Here is a 17410-nt window from a genome sequence, read left to right as displayed (position 1 = left end):
TGCTCCTCAATTTCCCGTTGACTATTTGGGGGTCTGTAGTACAATCCTATCAAAGTGATCTCTCCCTTCTTATTTTTCAGTTCTACCCATATAGACTCAGTGGGCGAACCCTCGGATATATCCCCTCTCACTACTGCCGTGATGTTCTCCCTAATCAAGAACGCAACTCCCCCTCCTCTCTTACCTCCTGCTCTATCTTTCCTATAGCATCTGTACCCTGGAACATTGAGCTGCCAGTCCTGCCCCTCCCTTATCCATGTTTCAGTAATAGCTATAACATCCCAGTCCCATGTACCCATCCATGCCCTGAGTTCATCTGCCTTGCCCATCAGACTTCTTGCATTGAAATAAATGCAGTTTAATCTAGACTTCTCTTGGTCTTTGCCCTGCTTTCTCAGACCATCTGTCCGGTCATGTTCTGTACACTCTCCCTTACTGCCTTTTGTTTCTGTCACCATTTTATTTCCCACTGACTTCCTGCATCGGTTCCCATCCCCCTGCCACATTAGTTTAAACCCTCCCCAACAGCACTGGCAAACACTCCCCCTAGGACATTGGTTCCAGTCCTGCCCAGATGCAGACCGTCCAATTTGTACTGGTCCCACCTCCCCCAGAACCGGTTCCAATGGCCCAGGAATTTGAATCCCTCCCTCTTGCACCATCTCTCAAGCCACGTATTCATCTTAGCTATCCTGTCATTCCTACTCTGACTTGTCCGTGGCACTGGTAGCAATCCTGAGATTACTACCTTTGAGGTCCTACTCTTTAGTTTAACTCCTAACTCCCTAAATTCAGCTTGTAGGACCTCATCCTGTTTTTTACCTATATCGTTGGTGCCTATATGCACCACGACAACTGGCTGTTCACCCTCCCCCTCCAGAATGTCCTGCAGCCGCTCCGAGACATCCTTGACCCTTGCACCAGGGAGGCAACATACCACTAGGGGTAGAGATACCCAGATCTGCAGGTCTAGGGGTAGAGATGCACAGATCTGCAGGTCTAGGGGTAGAGATGCACAGATCTGCAGGTCTAGGGGTAGAGATACCCAGATCTGCAGGTCTAGGAGTAGAGATACACAGATCTGCAGGTCTAGGGGTAGAGATACCCAGATCTGCAGGTCTGTGGGTAGAGATACCCAGATCTGCAGGTCTGGGGGTAGAGATACACAGATCTGCAGGTCTAGGGGTAGAGATACCCAGATCTGCAGGTCTGGGGGTAGAGATACCCAGATCTGCAGGTCTGGGGGTAGAGATACACAGATCTGCAGGTCTAGGGGTAGAGATACCCAGATCTGCAGGTCTAGGGGTAGAGATACACAGATCTGCAGGTCTAGGGGTAGAGATACCCAGATCTGCAGGTCTGGGGGTAGAGATACACAGATCTGCAGGTCTGGGGGTAGAGATATCCAGATCTGCAGGTCTAGGGGTAGAGATACCCAGATCTGCAGGTCTAGGGGTAGAGATACACAGATCTGCAGGTCTAGGGGTAGAGATACCCAGATCTGCAGGTCTAGGGGTAGAGATACCCAGATCTGCAGGTCTGGGGGTAGAGATACACAGATCTGCAGGTCTGGGGGTAGAGATACCCAGATCTGCAGGTCTAGGGGTAGAGATACCCAGATCTGCAGGTCTGGGGGTAGAGATACCCAGATCTGCAGGTCTAGGGGTAGAGATACACAGATCTGCAGGTCTAGGGGTAGAGATACACAGATTTGCAGGTCTAGGGGTAGAGATACCCAGATCTGCAGGTCTGGGGGTAGAGATACCCAGATCTGCAGGTCTGGGGGTAGAGATACCCAGATCTGCAGGTCTAGGGGTAGAGATACCCAGATCTGCAGGTCTAGGGGTAGAGATACACAGATCAGCAGGTTTGGGGGTAGAGATACCCAGATCTGCAGGTTTGGGGGTAGAGATACCCAGATCTGCAGATCTAGGGGTAGAGATATGCAGATCTGCAGGTCTGGGGGTAGAGATACCCAGATCTGCAGGTCTGGGGGTAGAGATTCACAGATGTGGGGGTACAGATACACAGATCTAGGGGCACAGTTACACAAATGTAGAGGTACAGATTTACTGATCTCGGGGTACAGATACAGAGATGTATTTTATAAACGTAGGTCTGAAACAATCCTGGTGCACCCAGTTTTTAAGGGTGAAGTGTTGCCAGAAGTCATAAAATTCAGCCCAGGAACTAATTTACATATTATTGTACAGCCTGCTTATGCCTGAAGGGAGACCCCAAAACATTTCACAAATTGGCCTTGCAAAATTGGGTATGGTACGTGTCGAACGGGCTGCTGCAAGGACCTACCATTGGCATGGGGGCTGAAAATTCGGGGCGTTTCCACAAAAAGCAACGCCAATGGAGATCGTCTAGTTTTCTGTCCATGTGCAATGCCACCGGGGCTCATCTAGTTTTCTGTCCATGTGCAATGCCACCAGGGCTCGTCTAGTTTTTTGTCCATGTGCAATGCCACCAGGGATCGTCTAGTTTTCTGTCCATGAGCAATGCCACCGGGGATCGTCTAGTTTTCTGTCCATGTGCAATGCCACCAGGGCTCGTCTAGTTTTTTGTCCATGTGCAATGCCACCGGGGATCGTCTAATTTTCTGTCCATGAGCAATGCCACCAGGGCTCGTCTAGTTTTCTGTCTATGTGCAATGCCACCGGGGATCGTCTAGTTTTCTGTCTATGTGCAATGCCACCGGGGATCGTCTAGTTTTCTGTCCATCCATGAGCAATGCCACCGAGGCTCATCTAGTTTTCTGTCCATGAGCAATGCCACCGGAGATCTGCTACTTTCATGAGCAATGCCAGCGGTGGTCATTTTAAGTTCCTTTTTGCTCCAGTTGCCACAGTTGCTGTTGTGGAGATGAATGAGTTTCGAACCATCTGATTACAGTTGGGAGTCCTCAATAGTATCTAAATTGCCAGTGACCAATCCGCTGAAGATCCACAGTGTTCAATGTGACTAATTAGTATCCTAATGCCTTGTATTAATTGTCCAACAGGTTCTTTTAATTGATGAAAATAAGGATGGATTTTGTGGAGGCACAATTCTTACCGAGCTATTTGTGTTGACTGCAGCTCATTGCCTTAATCAGACAAGGACCATCACCGTCGTTGCTGGTGAGGGATCTGCTCTTTTCTAACTTGCCTCTTTGACAAATAATGATTCCCAATTAAAATGAGACCAGGTTTAGTGATTCTCTGAGAACAGAAAATCATTCATATTCTTCCTTCACATCATGGTTCTCCCCAGTTTTCAGCAACGTTGTTTGTACGATGTGCTCAGGACCCCACACGTATCACTGAACAAGGGCAACAGCTGAGTCATTGCCCGCTGACATAATCAAAGCCATTCTAGTACAAGTCTAACCATGAAGACAAGAGGCTTATGTTTCATTGTATCAATGCCTTCTTATTGTCTGTCTGTCCATCCGTCCATCTCCATCTCTCTAACAATCTATCATTTATCGATAGATCTTTTGATCTATTGTGTGTTTTTCTCTCTGTTTATCTGTATTACTCATGTTTCTATCTATTATCTATCTCTATCTATTATCTACCTATTATTTATTGCTCTATCTATGGACATTGGTTCATCGATAAAGGCATTTCAGAGAGGGTGAATGCTGGAATTTTTCACTCACACTTGGATTTACTAATTTGCATATGGTGAGATTTGGCAAATTATAGAACAAGTTAGAAATGCCGACAGGTAAATTGGCCACCTTCTTTTCCATAATAAAGCCCCAACAGTCCATTACTGGGTTGTGGTTCCCAACTCCCTGACACATGGAGTGGGTGAAGCAGATAACAGTGACACACTGAAGGGGATGCTTGATGTATACATGAGGGAGAAAGGATTGGAGGGATATGGTGTAAGGGTGGGAAGAGGTAATTTGAGTGAGAGGAGGCTCGTGTGGAGTGCACTGAGCAACTCCTCATCATCAATGATTTCAATCTCTATCTCTGCTTCCTTTGCCCCCTCTCTCCTCTTGGTTCACTGCCCTCCTGACGTCCCTTAACCTCTCCCTCCATATAATCTCCTACCCATATTCACGTTCGCCCCCTTGACCGTGCCATCTCACATGGCCTCTCTAGTCCCATGGTCTCAGTCGCAGACAAGGCCTTCTCTGATCACTCCCTTGTATCACTCACCATTCACATGCCCCTATCCCTTTTCAACACCACTTCCTTTTGCATCTGACCCAGGAAAATAGTATCCCCCAAGTCACTTACACTCAAACTCCCAACTGTCCAGCCCTCCATTCGCCATGATACTTCTTCAACTGTTAATCTGCTCAATCACAACCTCACCTCTGCCTTTAATGCCCTGGTCCCCAATAAAATCCTTACTCTCTCTCACTCTGGTCATTCCCCCTGGTATGACCCCCATCTTTGCTCTCTCAAGTCTAAGACTTGAATGCATCTGGTGCACATCTGGTTCAGCCAACCATCACCAGATCTGGCTGGATCATATCAAGCGCTGTTGGGCCTTCCTGTCCTCTGCCAAAACTGCTCACTACTCCAGGAACTTCCTGGAGTGCAAAGATAACCCCCGGTTTCTCTTCTCCACTACAAACTGTCTACTTAAACCCCTCTCCCCTGCCCCCTCCACCCTCATCTCCAACAACAAGTGCGAGGAGCTCATTGACTTCTTTGTCACTAAGATTGAGACCATCCATTCAGCTCTTCTGCCACATCCCTCTCTTCCCCTTGCACACAAAGCCAAGCTTCCTTCATAGTCCTCCCTGCCCTAGCCCTGAACTCACATCTCTCGCTAGCTTCTCTCCTATCTCCCCTCATGCCCTCTCTGAGCTCAATTAGAGGTAAAAGGCTCACCTTTTGCTCCCTTGACCTTATTCCCACTAAACTGATGACCACCCAACTTCCCTTCCTGACCCCGATGTTAGTTGATATTGTTAACAGTTCCCTCTCCTCGGGTTACGTCCCCCTCCCTTTCAAAACAACTGTCATAACCCCCCTCCTCAAATAACCCACCCTTGACCCCTCTATCCTTGTAAACTACCGCTCCATCTCTAACTTCCCTTTCCTCTCCAAAGTCCTTGAATGTGTTGTCATCTCCCAAGTCAGTGCCCATCTTTCCCGTAACATGTTTGAATTTCTCAAATCAGATTTCTGCCCCTGCCACAGCACTGAAACGACGCTCATCAAGATCATAAATGACATCATCTGACAGCATTAGTCAGTAATTAACAATAATAAACCACTGACTACATGGGTCAGTAATAAACAGTAATAAACTGCTGACTACACGGGTCAGTAATAAACTCCAATAAATAGCTGAGCACATGGGTCAGTAATAAACAGTTAAACTGCTGACTATACAGGTCAGTAATAAACTGTAATCAAGTGCTGATAACATGGGTCAGTAATAAACTGCTAACTACTGGGGTCAGTAATAAACTGCAATAAACAGCTGAGCACATGGGTCAGTAATAAACTGAAAAACTGCAGACTAGATGGGTCAGAAATCAACTGTAATAAACTGCTGGCTACATGGGTCAGCAATAAACTGTAATAAACAGCTGAGCACATGGGTCAATAATAAATTCTAATAAAATGCTGATGACATGGGTCAGTAATAAACAATAATAAACTGCTGACTGGAAGGGTCAGTAATAAACAGTACTAACCTGCTGACTGTAAGGGTCAGTAATAAACTGCAAACTACGATGATCAGTAATAAACGGTAAAAGACTGCTGCCTACAAGGCTTGGTAATATACTGCTGATTACAAGGGTCAGTAATAAATTGTAAAAAAAACTGTTGACAATATGGGTCAGTAATAAACTGCAATAAATAGCTGACTACACAGGTCAGTACTAAAGAATAATAACCTGATGGTTGCATGGGTCCGTAATAAATTGCAATAAACGGGAAAAGTGATAGGTAATCAACAGTAATAAACTGCTAGCTACATGGGTCAGTAACAAACAGTAATAAACTGCTGGCTGCAAGGGTCAGTAATAAACAATAATAAAGGGCTGATGACATTAGTCAGTAATAAACAATAATTGCTGACTGCAGGGTTGGTAATCAACTGCAATAAACAATAGAGTACACAGGTCAGTAGTAAATTGTAATAACGGCTGACTACAAGAGTCAGTAATAAACTGTAATAAAGTGCTGATGCCATGGCCCAGTAATAAACAGTATAAACAGCTGATGACAAGGGACAGTAATAAATGGTAATAAACTATTGAGTGCATGGGTCAGTACTAAACTGTAATAAACACCTGAGTACATAGGTCAGCAATAAACTGTAATAAAGTGCTGATGACATGAATCAGTAATAAATAGTAATAAACTGCTAACTACTGGGGTCAGTAATAAACTGCAATAAACAGCTGAGCACATGGGTCAGTAATAAACTGAAAAACTGCAAAACTAGATGGGTCAGTAATCAATTGTAATAAACTGCTGGCTACACTGTGCCGTAATAAAACTGTAATAAACTTCTCGCTGCAAGGGTCTGTGATATACTGATAACTATAAGGGTCAGTAATAAACTACCGAGTGCAAGGGTCAGTAATAAACTGCTGAGTACATGGGGCCGATTTTCAGGTGACGGAGCGGGTGAGTTGGGAGCAGGGGGGCTCCGAAAATCGCTAAAATGCTGAGCAGGTTCGGAGCCTGGCTCCAACCCGCTGACCTCCGGGTTCCCCAGTGACGTGTCCGGGTGTGCGGCACCTCCCGAATTCGGGACTCCCACCAGCAATTAAAGCCGGTGGGATGATCATTTGCATAGTTTCTCCGATAGTTGAGGTACTTGAACTACTTTTTTTTAAATTCGTTCATGGGATGTGGGCGTCGCTGGCGAGGCCAGTATTTATTGCCCATCCCTAATTGCCCTTGAGAAGGGGATGGTGAGCCGCCTTCTTGAACCGCTGCTGTCCGTGTGGTGAAGGTTCTCCCACAGTGCGCACTTGATTGACTAGACATTTTGGCAGGGGTGTGACTTTGAAGGATCCTCAGTGTGTTTCCCGTGCTGTGGGAGACACTCCCTGTTGGAGCAGACGTGTTTCATCCAGCAGCCAGTGGGAGATGCAAAGGATTATTTGACAGTTGGGGGAAAACCTCATTTATTGCAGCAGGGCACTCTGTCACTTCAGACAACGTTTTGGCTGCAAGACTTTTGTCTTTTCACTCAAAATTCTTACTTTCCACCCAAAACTCTGCTGTTCAAACATATTTAACTACTTTGCGGACCCCCTCAAACTCACACCGTCAGGATGGGGGGCACCATGGTTGCATTCACCACTTCATCCGAGGACGAGCAACATCACCGGCCTCGCCAGGCACGCCGTCCACCTCCGCCACGTGGAGCTCCACAACACAGTGCTGCACCACAGGCACCTGCACAACAGCACAGAGGGCAACAACAGAGAGAGCGACGTCGCAGGAGGCACTACCCTCGCCACAGGGTCTACAGACCGAGGCTCAGCTTCCTGGACCTCTCTGAGGAGCAGTGCATACGGAGGCTCAGAGTCAGTCGCAAACATCTGCAGCCTCCTTCATGCCGAGCTGCTCCAGCTGGGCCGAGCAGCATCTCCTTACCTGTCGCTGTCAAAGTCACCACTGCCCTCAACTTCTTCGCCTCCGGATTGTTCCAGAGTGCCACCGGGGACATCACTGGAGTCTCTCAGCAGTCTGCACACAAGTGCATAAGGCAGGTCACCGACGGCTTGTTTCGCAGGGCCTCGCACTACGTCAACTTCCCCATGGATCACCTCAGCCAGACGGAGAGGGCAGTGGGATTCCAGGCTGTGGCTAGCTTCCCACGGGTGCAGGGTGTAATCGATTGCACCCATATATCAATACGAGCACCTCCACACGAGCCAGGACTGTTCATCAACAGGAAGGGCTATCACTCCATCAACACTCAGCTCATCTGTGATCACCGCAAGAGATTCCTTCACGTGTGCGCCGGATACCCTGGCAGTGCCACGATTCCTTCATCCTCCGGGAGTCCAACATCCCGCCCCTCTTCCACCCACCGAACACCCACAAGGACTGGCTCCTCGGAGACGAGGGATACCCCCTGCACTTGTGGCTCATGACACCTCTGAGGAACCCCACCACCGAGCAACAGCGTCGATATAACGACAGCCACATCGCCACCAGGTCCACAATTGAGCATGTTATAGGACTGCTCAAGGTGCACTTCAGGTGCCTTGATCGTTCTGGGGGAGCTTCAATACGCACCAGACAGAGTGGAACGCATCATAGTCGTGTGTTGTGCCCTGCACAACATGGCACAACAGAGAGGGGTGTCGCTGGAGGAGGCCCCATCCACATCTGCCGCCCATATTGAGGAGGAGGAGGAGGAGGAGGAGGAGGAGCCCATGGGCAGAACAGTGGCTTACCTGGCTGTTCGTGAGGCCAGGGAGTCACTGATATGTGAATGGTTCTAACATCAGACAGTGCGAAGAGTCCAGTCCTCACACCACCCGGACAGAGCAACGCCCACACCAGCTCCCTCCCCCACTCCCTGCACAAAACAGTCGTGCAACTACACATACACCCACTGTAGAGTGACCCAATGGGTGGCATCAAGTGTGGGTGTTCATGGTGAACCTCATGAAAAGGCCCTATCACAAAAGCCAGTCAAGAATGGCCAAGACGTGGCAGTAGTGGTGACAATAATAATATTTAATGTGAGTTTAACAAAAATCAAATATAAATAAAAAACATGACCAACCGTCAAACACCCTCGTGCATCCCCTTTGTGCTCACAAAACCTTCGCCTTTCGATTCTGACTACTCCTACATGGTGCATCCCCTGTGGCTGCAGCAGAGGTAGTGGCAGGTTGCTCTTTTCATGCCCTGACCGATTAGATGCTTTGGGCCTACGCTCGCTGGATTTTGGTGCCCATGAGGGCCCCTCCAAAGACTGCTCCACCTGCACCTGTGCAGGGGCAGACTCGGCCACCTGGAGAGGAGGCAGCATTGTGGGTACTGGTTGAGAGGGGGGCAACGGGTGAGACGTGGGAGGGCTTTGAGTGGTGTCCCCACTTCCATGTCCCCTTTCGCCATCATCCCACCCCTAGGTCAGGCCCACATCACTCCTACCACTCTGCTGGATGACAGTTTAAAGGACATGTGTGAAGCCTTGTAAGGCCAGTGCTAGAGTATCTGCCTGCCTGTTTAAGGCGGCAGAATGTTGTTCACCCTGAATCTGAACGGCCGTTGTCAGGGCCTGAATGGACTCATTTGTGAACCATGCTTGAAGCTCAATGGAGGCTAGCCTTCCCTCCATCGCAGACATCCCGCACTTACCCGCGGCAGTATCTCAGAGATGCCCTCACGTCCCTGTGACACTATCTCAGAGATGCCCCTCACGTCCCTTTAACAGTATCTCAGAGATTCCCTCCTGTACCTGAGCACCATTCCATTCATGCAGGAGTTGGACTCCTCCATCCTCTGCGCGATTGTGGAGAGTGCTCTTGGCATCTGTTCCAGCACCTCGGCAATGTGCTGCTGCCCCTCGATCATTCTCCTTTTAAAGGATGGCCCCCAGGGTTCAATAAAAAACATGACCAACCGTCTGTGTCCAGCTGAGCAGAGCCTGGAGAAGAATGCTCCCACCGACACGGACTCTCCACAACTGCCCCTGCCACCAGTGTCTGCTCGTGCTCACACGTGTGTGGTGACTCACCATGTGCGACCCCGACTAACTGCGGATAGGGACCCACCGAGGTGTGAGTATCTGCGCTGGTGAATGGCTCACTCAGATGTGACAGCGCACCCTCAGAAGCCGGCAGGTCCTCTGAGGAATCGCCCTCTCCCATCGCAGCAGTCTCTGAAGGCCCTGTAAGAGAACAGAAGGCAATATTAAGCATGATCACAGATGTGTCATGTTGCGATGAGCATACTGAGGTGCTGAAGATGGCAAGGCATGTTAACATCAATTCATATTGTGAGTGATGATTGTTAAAGTTCTGTCACCTGTTGTTTGTTGGGTGGCAGACTCGGCGTCCCTGACGGACAGGCACTCGAGGGTGCAGCTCAGCTCCAGCACCTCCTGCTCCGCGTCTGTGAGGACGACGATCTGTTGCGGCCCCCCCTCCGGTCCTCACCCTCTCCCGTGCATTCTGGGCTCTCTTCTCCTATAAGGGGAGAAAGTAGAGAGGCGTGAGTGAGGGATGGTGACGTGGCCAACCGATGAATGCATTGGTTTGGGTGCAGCTGACCGTGAAAGAGAGGGTGAGTATGAGACAGAACCATGACATTGTATGAGGATTGGGTTGAGTGGTAGTGGTGGGGTTACTAATGGGGAGGTGAGGAAGTGCTGAGGAAGTGTAGGTAAGTTGAGGATGAGCTTTGAGTGGGTGTGGGGAGTGATGTGATAGAATAGTGTGGGCAGTGCAGAATGAGTTGTGGGGTGGGGGCAGTGATGTGGAAGACGGAGTGTAGGAGAATGAGTAAGTGTACTCACTTTGACTGACCTAGTTAGGTCACTGAAGCGCTTCCTGCACTGGATCCATGTGCGGGAGATGTTGCTCCTGCTGGTGACCTCCTCTGCCACCTCGAGCCAGGCCTTCTTAGTGGCAGAGGCAGGCCACTTCCCCCAGTCCGCCGGGTAGAAAATATCCCTCCTCCTCCTCACCCCATCCAGTCGGACTGGAGTGAGGCATCATTGAACCTTGTAGCAGTCTTGCCCCTGTGCTGCTCCATTGTGGTGTATGGGTGTTTGTTTCAGGAAAAGCCATTGGAGGACTGCCCCTTTAAATAGGGCTCCTCCAGCTGACAGCCTGTGATGTGGGTGCGCAGTCCACCCGCTGCACAGCTTTCAGACGGCAAACCCGGAAGCCACGATCACATGGGAAACGGACAGATTTTATTGGGCGGGCTGTGCCAGTGCCCATGTGTCAGTAATACACTGTAATAAAGTACTGATAACATGGGTCAGTAACAAAACAGTAATAAAGTACTGATAACATGGGTCAGCAACAAAACAGTAATAAAGTACTGATAACATGGGTCAGTAACAAAACAGTAATAAACTGCTAACTACTGGGGTCAGTAATAAACCGTAATAAACTCCTGACTACAAGGGTCAGTAATAAACTGTAATAAACTGTTGAGCACTTGGGCAGTATAAAGTGTAATAAACTGCTGACTACAAGGTCGGTAGTAAAGAGTCATAAACTGCTGGCTACACCATGCAGTAATAAATTGTAATAAACTTCTCGCTGTAAGGGTCTGTAATATACTGCTGACTATAAGAGTCAGTAATAAACTACTGAGTGCAAGGGTCAGTAATAAACTGCTGAGTACATGTGTCAGTAATAAACTGTAATAAAGAACTGATAACATGGGTCAGTAATAAATAATAATAAACTGCTAACTACTGGGATCAGTAATAAACTGGAATAAACAGCTGAGCACATGGGTCAGTAATAAACTGTAATAATGTGCTGATGACATGGGTCAGTAATTAACTGTAATAAAGTGCTGATAACATGGGCCAGTAATCAACAATAATAAACTGCTGACTACAAGGGTCAGTAATAAACTGTAATAAAGTACTGATTACAAGGGTCAGTGATAAACGGTACTAAATAGCTGAGCACATGGGTCAGTAATAAACTGTAATGAAGTGCTGATAATATGGGTCAGTAATAAAACAATAATAAACTGCTAACTACTGGGGTCAGTAATAAACTGTAATAAACTCCTGACTACAAGGGTCTGTAATAAACTGTAATAAACTGTTGAGCACTTGGGTAGTATAAAATGTAATAAACAGCTGACTTCAAGGGTCGGTAATAAACAGTAATAAAGTGCTGACTACACTGGTCAGTAATAAACTGTAATAAGGTGCTGATTACATCAGCCAGTAATAATCAGTAATAAACTGCTCACTGCTGGGGTCAGTAAAAAACTGCAATAAACAGCTGAGCACATGGGTCAGTAATAAACTGTAAAACTGCTGACTGGATGGGTCAGTAATCAACTGTAATAAACTGATGATGCCATGGGCCAGTAATAAACAGTATAAACTGCTGAATACAGGGACAGTAATAATGGTAATAAACAGCTGAGCACATGGATCAGTACTAAACTGTGACAAACGGCTGATGAATTGTAATAAACTGTAATAAAGTGCTGGTGACATGGGTCAGTGATAAATAGTAATAAACTGCTAACTACTGTGATCAGTAATAAAGTGCAATAAACAGCTGAGCCTATGGGTCAGTAATAAACTGAAAAACTGCAGGCTAGATGGGCCAGTAATCAACTGTAATAAACTGCTGGCTACGTGGGACAGTAATAAACTACTGAGTGCAAGGGTCAGTAATAAACGGCTGACTACATGTGTTAGTAATAAATTGTAATAAAGTGCTGATAACATGGGTCACTAATAAACTGTAATAAACTGCTGACTACAAGGGTCAGTAATAAACTGTAACAAACAGCTGACTACAAGGGTCAGTAATAAACTGTAATAAACAGCTGAGCACTTGGGCCAATAATATATTCTAATAAAGTGTTGATGACATAGGTCAGTAATAAAGGATAATAAACTGCAAGGGTCATAGAATCATAAAAAGTTACGACATAGAAGGAGGCCATTTGGCCCATCGTGCCCGTGCCGGTCGAAAAGAGCTATCCCGCTTAATCCCACTTTCCAGCACTTGGTCCATAGCCCTGTAGGTTACAGCACTTCAAGTGCACATTCAGGTACTTTTTAAATGCGATGAGGGTTTCTGCCTCTCCCACCCTTTCAGGCAGTGAGTTCCAGACCCCCACCACCCTCTGGGTGAAAAAACTTTTCCTCAGCTCCCCCCTAATCTTTCTACCAATTACTTTAAATCTATGCCCCCTGGTCACAGACCTCTCTGCTAAGGGAAATAGGTCCTCCCTATCCACTCTATCCAGGCTTCTCATAATTTTGTGCACCTCAATTAAATCTCCCCTCAGCTTCCTCTGTTCCAAAGAAAACAACCCCAGCCTATCCAATCTTTGCTCATAGTCCTGGCAGCATCCTCGTAAATCTCCTCTGTACCCTCTCCAGTGCAATCACATCTTTCCTGTAATTCGGTGACCAGAACTATACGCAGTACTCAAGCTGTGGCCTAACTAGTGTTTTATACAGTTCTAGCATAACCTCCCTGCTCTTATATTCTATGCCTCGGCTAATAAAAGAAAGCATTCCATATGCCTTCTTAATCACCTTATCTACTTGTCCTGCTACCTTCAGGGATCTGTGGACATGCACTCCAAGGTCCCTCTGTTCCTCTACACCTCTCAGTATCCTCCCATTTATTGTGTACTCCCTTGCCTTGTTTGCCCTCCCCAAATGCATTACCTCACACTTCTCCGGATTGAATTCCATTTGCCACTTTTCTGCCCACCTGACCAGTCCATTGATATCTTCCTGCAGTCTACAGCTTTTTTCTTTACTATCAACCACGTGACCAATTTTTGTATCATCTGCAAACTTCTTGATATGCCCCCTACATTCAAGTCTAAATCATTGATAGATACCACAAAAAGCAAGGGACCCAGTACTGAGCTCTGCAGAACCCCACGAGAAACAGCCTTCCAGTCACAAAAACACCTATCAACTATTATCCTTTGCTTCCTGCCACTGAGCCAATTTTGGATCCAACTTACCACTTTCCCTTGGATCCCATGGGCTTTTACTTTTGACAAGTCTGACATGTGGGGACCTTGTCAAAAGCCTTGCTAAAATCCATGTGGACTACATCAAATGTGTTACCCTCATCAAACCTCCTTGTTGCTTCCTCAAAAAATTCAATCAAGTTAGTCAGACACGACCCCTTAACAAATCCATGCTGACTGTCCTTGATTAACCCGTGCGTTTGTAAATGACGATTTATGCTGTCCCTCAGAATCGATTTCAATATTTTGCCCATCACGGTGGTTAGACTGACTGGCCTGTAATTACTCGGTCTCTTTCTCCCTTTTTATACAACGGTACAGCGTTAGCAGTCCTCCAATCCTCCGGCACCATGCCTGTATCCAGTGAGGATTGGTCAGTAATAAACTGTAATAAAAACAGCAGAGTATATGGTCAGTAATAAATTGTAATAAGCTGTAATAAACTGCTAACTACAAGGGTCAGTATTAAACTGTAAGAAAATGTTGATGACATGGGCCAGTAATAAACAGTAATAAACTGCTGACTACAAGGGACAGTAATAGACAGTAATAAACTTCTGACTACAAGGGTCAGTAATAAAGTGCTGGTGACATAGATCTGTAATAAATTGTAATAAAGTGCTGATGACATCAGCCTGTAATAAACAATAATAAACTGCTGACTGCAAGGGACAGCAATAAACTGTCATTAACTGCTGATGACATCAGCCAGTAATAATCAGTAATAAACTGCTAACTGCTGGGGTCAATAAAAAACTGCAATAAACAGCTGAGCACATGGGTCCGTAATAAACAGTAAAACTGCTGACTGGATGGGTCAGTAATCAACTGTAATAAACTGTTAAGTACATGGGCAGTATAAACTGTAATAAACAGTAATAAACTGCTGACTACTAGGGTCAGTAATAAATTTTAATAAACAGCGAGTTACACGTGTCGGTAATAAACTTTAATAAACCACTGAGTGCAAGGGTCAATAATAACCAGTAAGAGACTGCTGGCTCATTAGTGTGAGTACACCTTTAATTACACGGTAATTGTTAACGGCTGCCAATCAACCTCTCCGGCCCAGAAGGGGAACTATTTAAACTATTGAGTCTCATTCCTGCAAGTACTAAATTCTTCTTCGAGATTTAAACAATGTAAAATTTTTGATTTACATTTTTTCTTACTTTTCCTTTATATCTCTCGCCATGCCCGTTATCAGTTTGCACTTCCAGCAAGTTTCAGGGCAAAATATTTTTGAGCTGAAGGCACATGGTGAGATGTCCTATTCCAGCAAGATTTGGGCTATTGTGAAGAAGTCCCAGTTAGCTGGCCGAGTTTCCCTGGAGAAGGGGCGGAGATGAAGGAGACTCACCTCAGTGGCAGGTTGTGCCAATGTTGACACCATTTACCGAAACCATTTCTGAGAATATATTTAAAGATCTTGTTATCTCATCTTCCTCTTGAAATCCCTCCATGGCCTCGCCCCTCCCTATCTCTGTAACCTCCTCCAGCTCGACAACCCTCCCAGATCTCTGCGCTCCTCCAATTCTGGCCTCTTGCACATCCCCAACTTTCTCCGTCCACCATTATTGGCCGTGCCTTCAGCCGTCTTGGCCCTAAACCCCTCCACCTCTATCTCCTCTTTTAAGACCCTCCTTAAAACCTACCTCTTCACCCAATCTTTTGATCACCTGTCCTAATATCTCCTTCTTTGGGTCGCTGGCAATTTGTGTCACTTGGGACGTTTTTAGTGCAATTAAGGAGCGATATAAATGCAAGTTGTTGTTGTTTTACTTCGATTTGCGGAATAGAAACTCTTTCAGTTCATTGTTTGAGAACAAATTAGTGAAACTTTGAGCATCAAAGAACAGGATTTGTAAACTGCCGGGTGACTGTCTTAGTGACTCGGATCTGTTATCACTCACCAGGTGAGTTTGATGTCAGCAAAGAGGAATTTTCAGAACAGCGACAGGACGTGGAGGCAGTCGTCCCACACCCCAGCTTCTACCGCAGAACTTATGACAACGATATCGCAGTCCTGATGTTGAACAGACCTCTACAATTGAACAGGAACGTTGTCCCAATCTGTCTGCCCCACAGAGACTTTGCAGAGAAGGTTTTGATGAACATGCCTCATGCTTTAGTCAGCGGTTGGGGCCGTGTCCATGAGAACGGCATGCCGTCCATCAAGCTGCAGCGCCTCACCGTGCCGTACATTGACCGGGCCAAATGCATAGAGTCCAGCCGGTTCCCTCTGTCTCAGAACATGTTCTGTGCCGGCTACGATGATGAGTCGAAAGACGCCTGTCAGGGGGACAGTGGTGGGCCGCACGTGACCGAACACAAGAGCACCTGGTTCCTGACTGGCGTTGTGAGCTGGGGAGAAGGGTGTGCACAGAAGGGAAAATATGGCATATACACAAAGACCTCAAAGTACATCAAGTGGGTCAAAAAGGTCATTGAAGCGATGAACTCTCATCGGAACACAAGCTCAAATACTTAGTTCGCAAATGGATCTCATTTTAATACGCACAAAATAAAAGACCACTTCACCGGACAAGGGGGGCAGATGGGTGAGAAAATTACACCCCCCCCCCACCAAATCCAATAACACCTCACTACTGAATTAATGATCACATTTTAACCGAACATAAAGACTAAATTGAGACGACATTAACTCGACATAATCTAAGTTACAATTATCACCAGAATGCTGCAGTTTATCTAAATGCTGTCTGCAGAGAAGCTTGTCTTTTTCAGAGACTGTCAAAAATTCTCCTCACCCACGGGTTTTCTGCCTAATCTTTCTCCCATGCTGTAATTTCAATGCTGCATGTAAAATAGCAACCTGTTATCGGTGACTTCTACCACACTGTACAACAGGCCCCGGTTGTAAGAAGCAGCAGTAAAATCCAGAATAAAATAATCAACATAATATTACACAGCCTGTGCGTCAAATGGTATTGGTGACAGTGACACTGACACGGACTGTGTGGAGTGTGAAATAGTGACACACACTGAACAGTGTGGAATGTGAAATAGTGACATACACTGAACAGTGTGGAATGTGAAATAGTGACACACACTGAACTGTGCGGAAGGTGAAATAGTGACATACACTGAACAGTGCGGAATGTGAAATAGTGACACACACTGAACTGTGCGGAAGGTGAAATAGTGACATACACTGAACAGTGCGGAATGTGAAACAGTGACACAATGAACAGTGTGGAATGTGAAATAGTGACAGACTGAACAGTGCGGAATGTGAAATAGTGACAGATAAACAGAACAGTGCGGAATGTGAAATAGTGACACACTGAACAGTGCGGAATGTGAAATAGTGACACACTGAACAGTGCGGAATGTGAAATAGTGACACACTGAACTGTGCGAAATGTGAAATAGTGACAGATAAAGAGAACAGTGCGGAATGTGAAATAGTGACACACTGAACAGTGCGTAATGTGAAATAGTGACACACTGAACTGTGCGAAATGTGAAATAGTGACAGACTGAACAGTGTGGAATGTGAAATCGTGACAGACTGAACTGTGCGAAATGTGAAATAGTGACAGACTGAACAGTGTGGAATGTGAAATAGTGACAGACTGAACTGTGCGAAATGTGAAATAGTGACACACTGAACAGTGTGGACTGTGAAATAGTGACAGACTGAACAGTGCGGAATGTGAAATAGTTACACACTGAACAGTGTGGAATGTGAAATAGTGACACACTGAACAGTGCGGAATGTGAAA

General features: G+C 46.3%; 1 protein-coding gene across 1 annotated transcript in view; it reads left to right on the top strand.

Moving 5' to 3' along the window:
* The window catches only part of LOC137327063 (coagulation factor X-like), a 161780-nt gene extending 145191 nt beyond the window's left edge, over positions 1 to 16589 (top strand). The window contains exons 7-8 of the mRNA XM_067992471.1: positions 3011 to 3128; positions 15578 to 16589. Coding sequence (XP_067848572.1) covers positions 3011 to 3128; positions 15578 to 16152 — 693 coding nt within the window. The 3' untranslated portion in view covers positions 16153 to 16589. The remainder of the gene's footprint in view (positions 1 to 3010; positions 3129 to 15577) is intronic.
* Positions 16590 to 17410: the final 821 nt, after the last annotated feature.

The sequence above is a fragment of the Heptranchias perlo genome, chromosome 11 (assembly GCF_035084215.1).
Source record: "Heptranchias perlo isolate sHepPer1 chromosome 11, sHepPer1.hap1, whole genome shotgun sequence".
Classification (NCBI taxonomy): Eukaryota; Metazoa; Chordata; class Chondrichthyes; order Hexanchiformes; family Hexanchidae; genus Heptranchias; species Heptranchias perlo.
The sequence above is the reverse complement of the archived record's forward strand: the minus strand, read 5'-3'. Positions and strand labels throughout refer to the sequence as shown.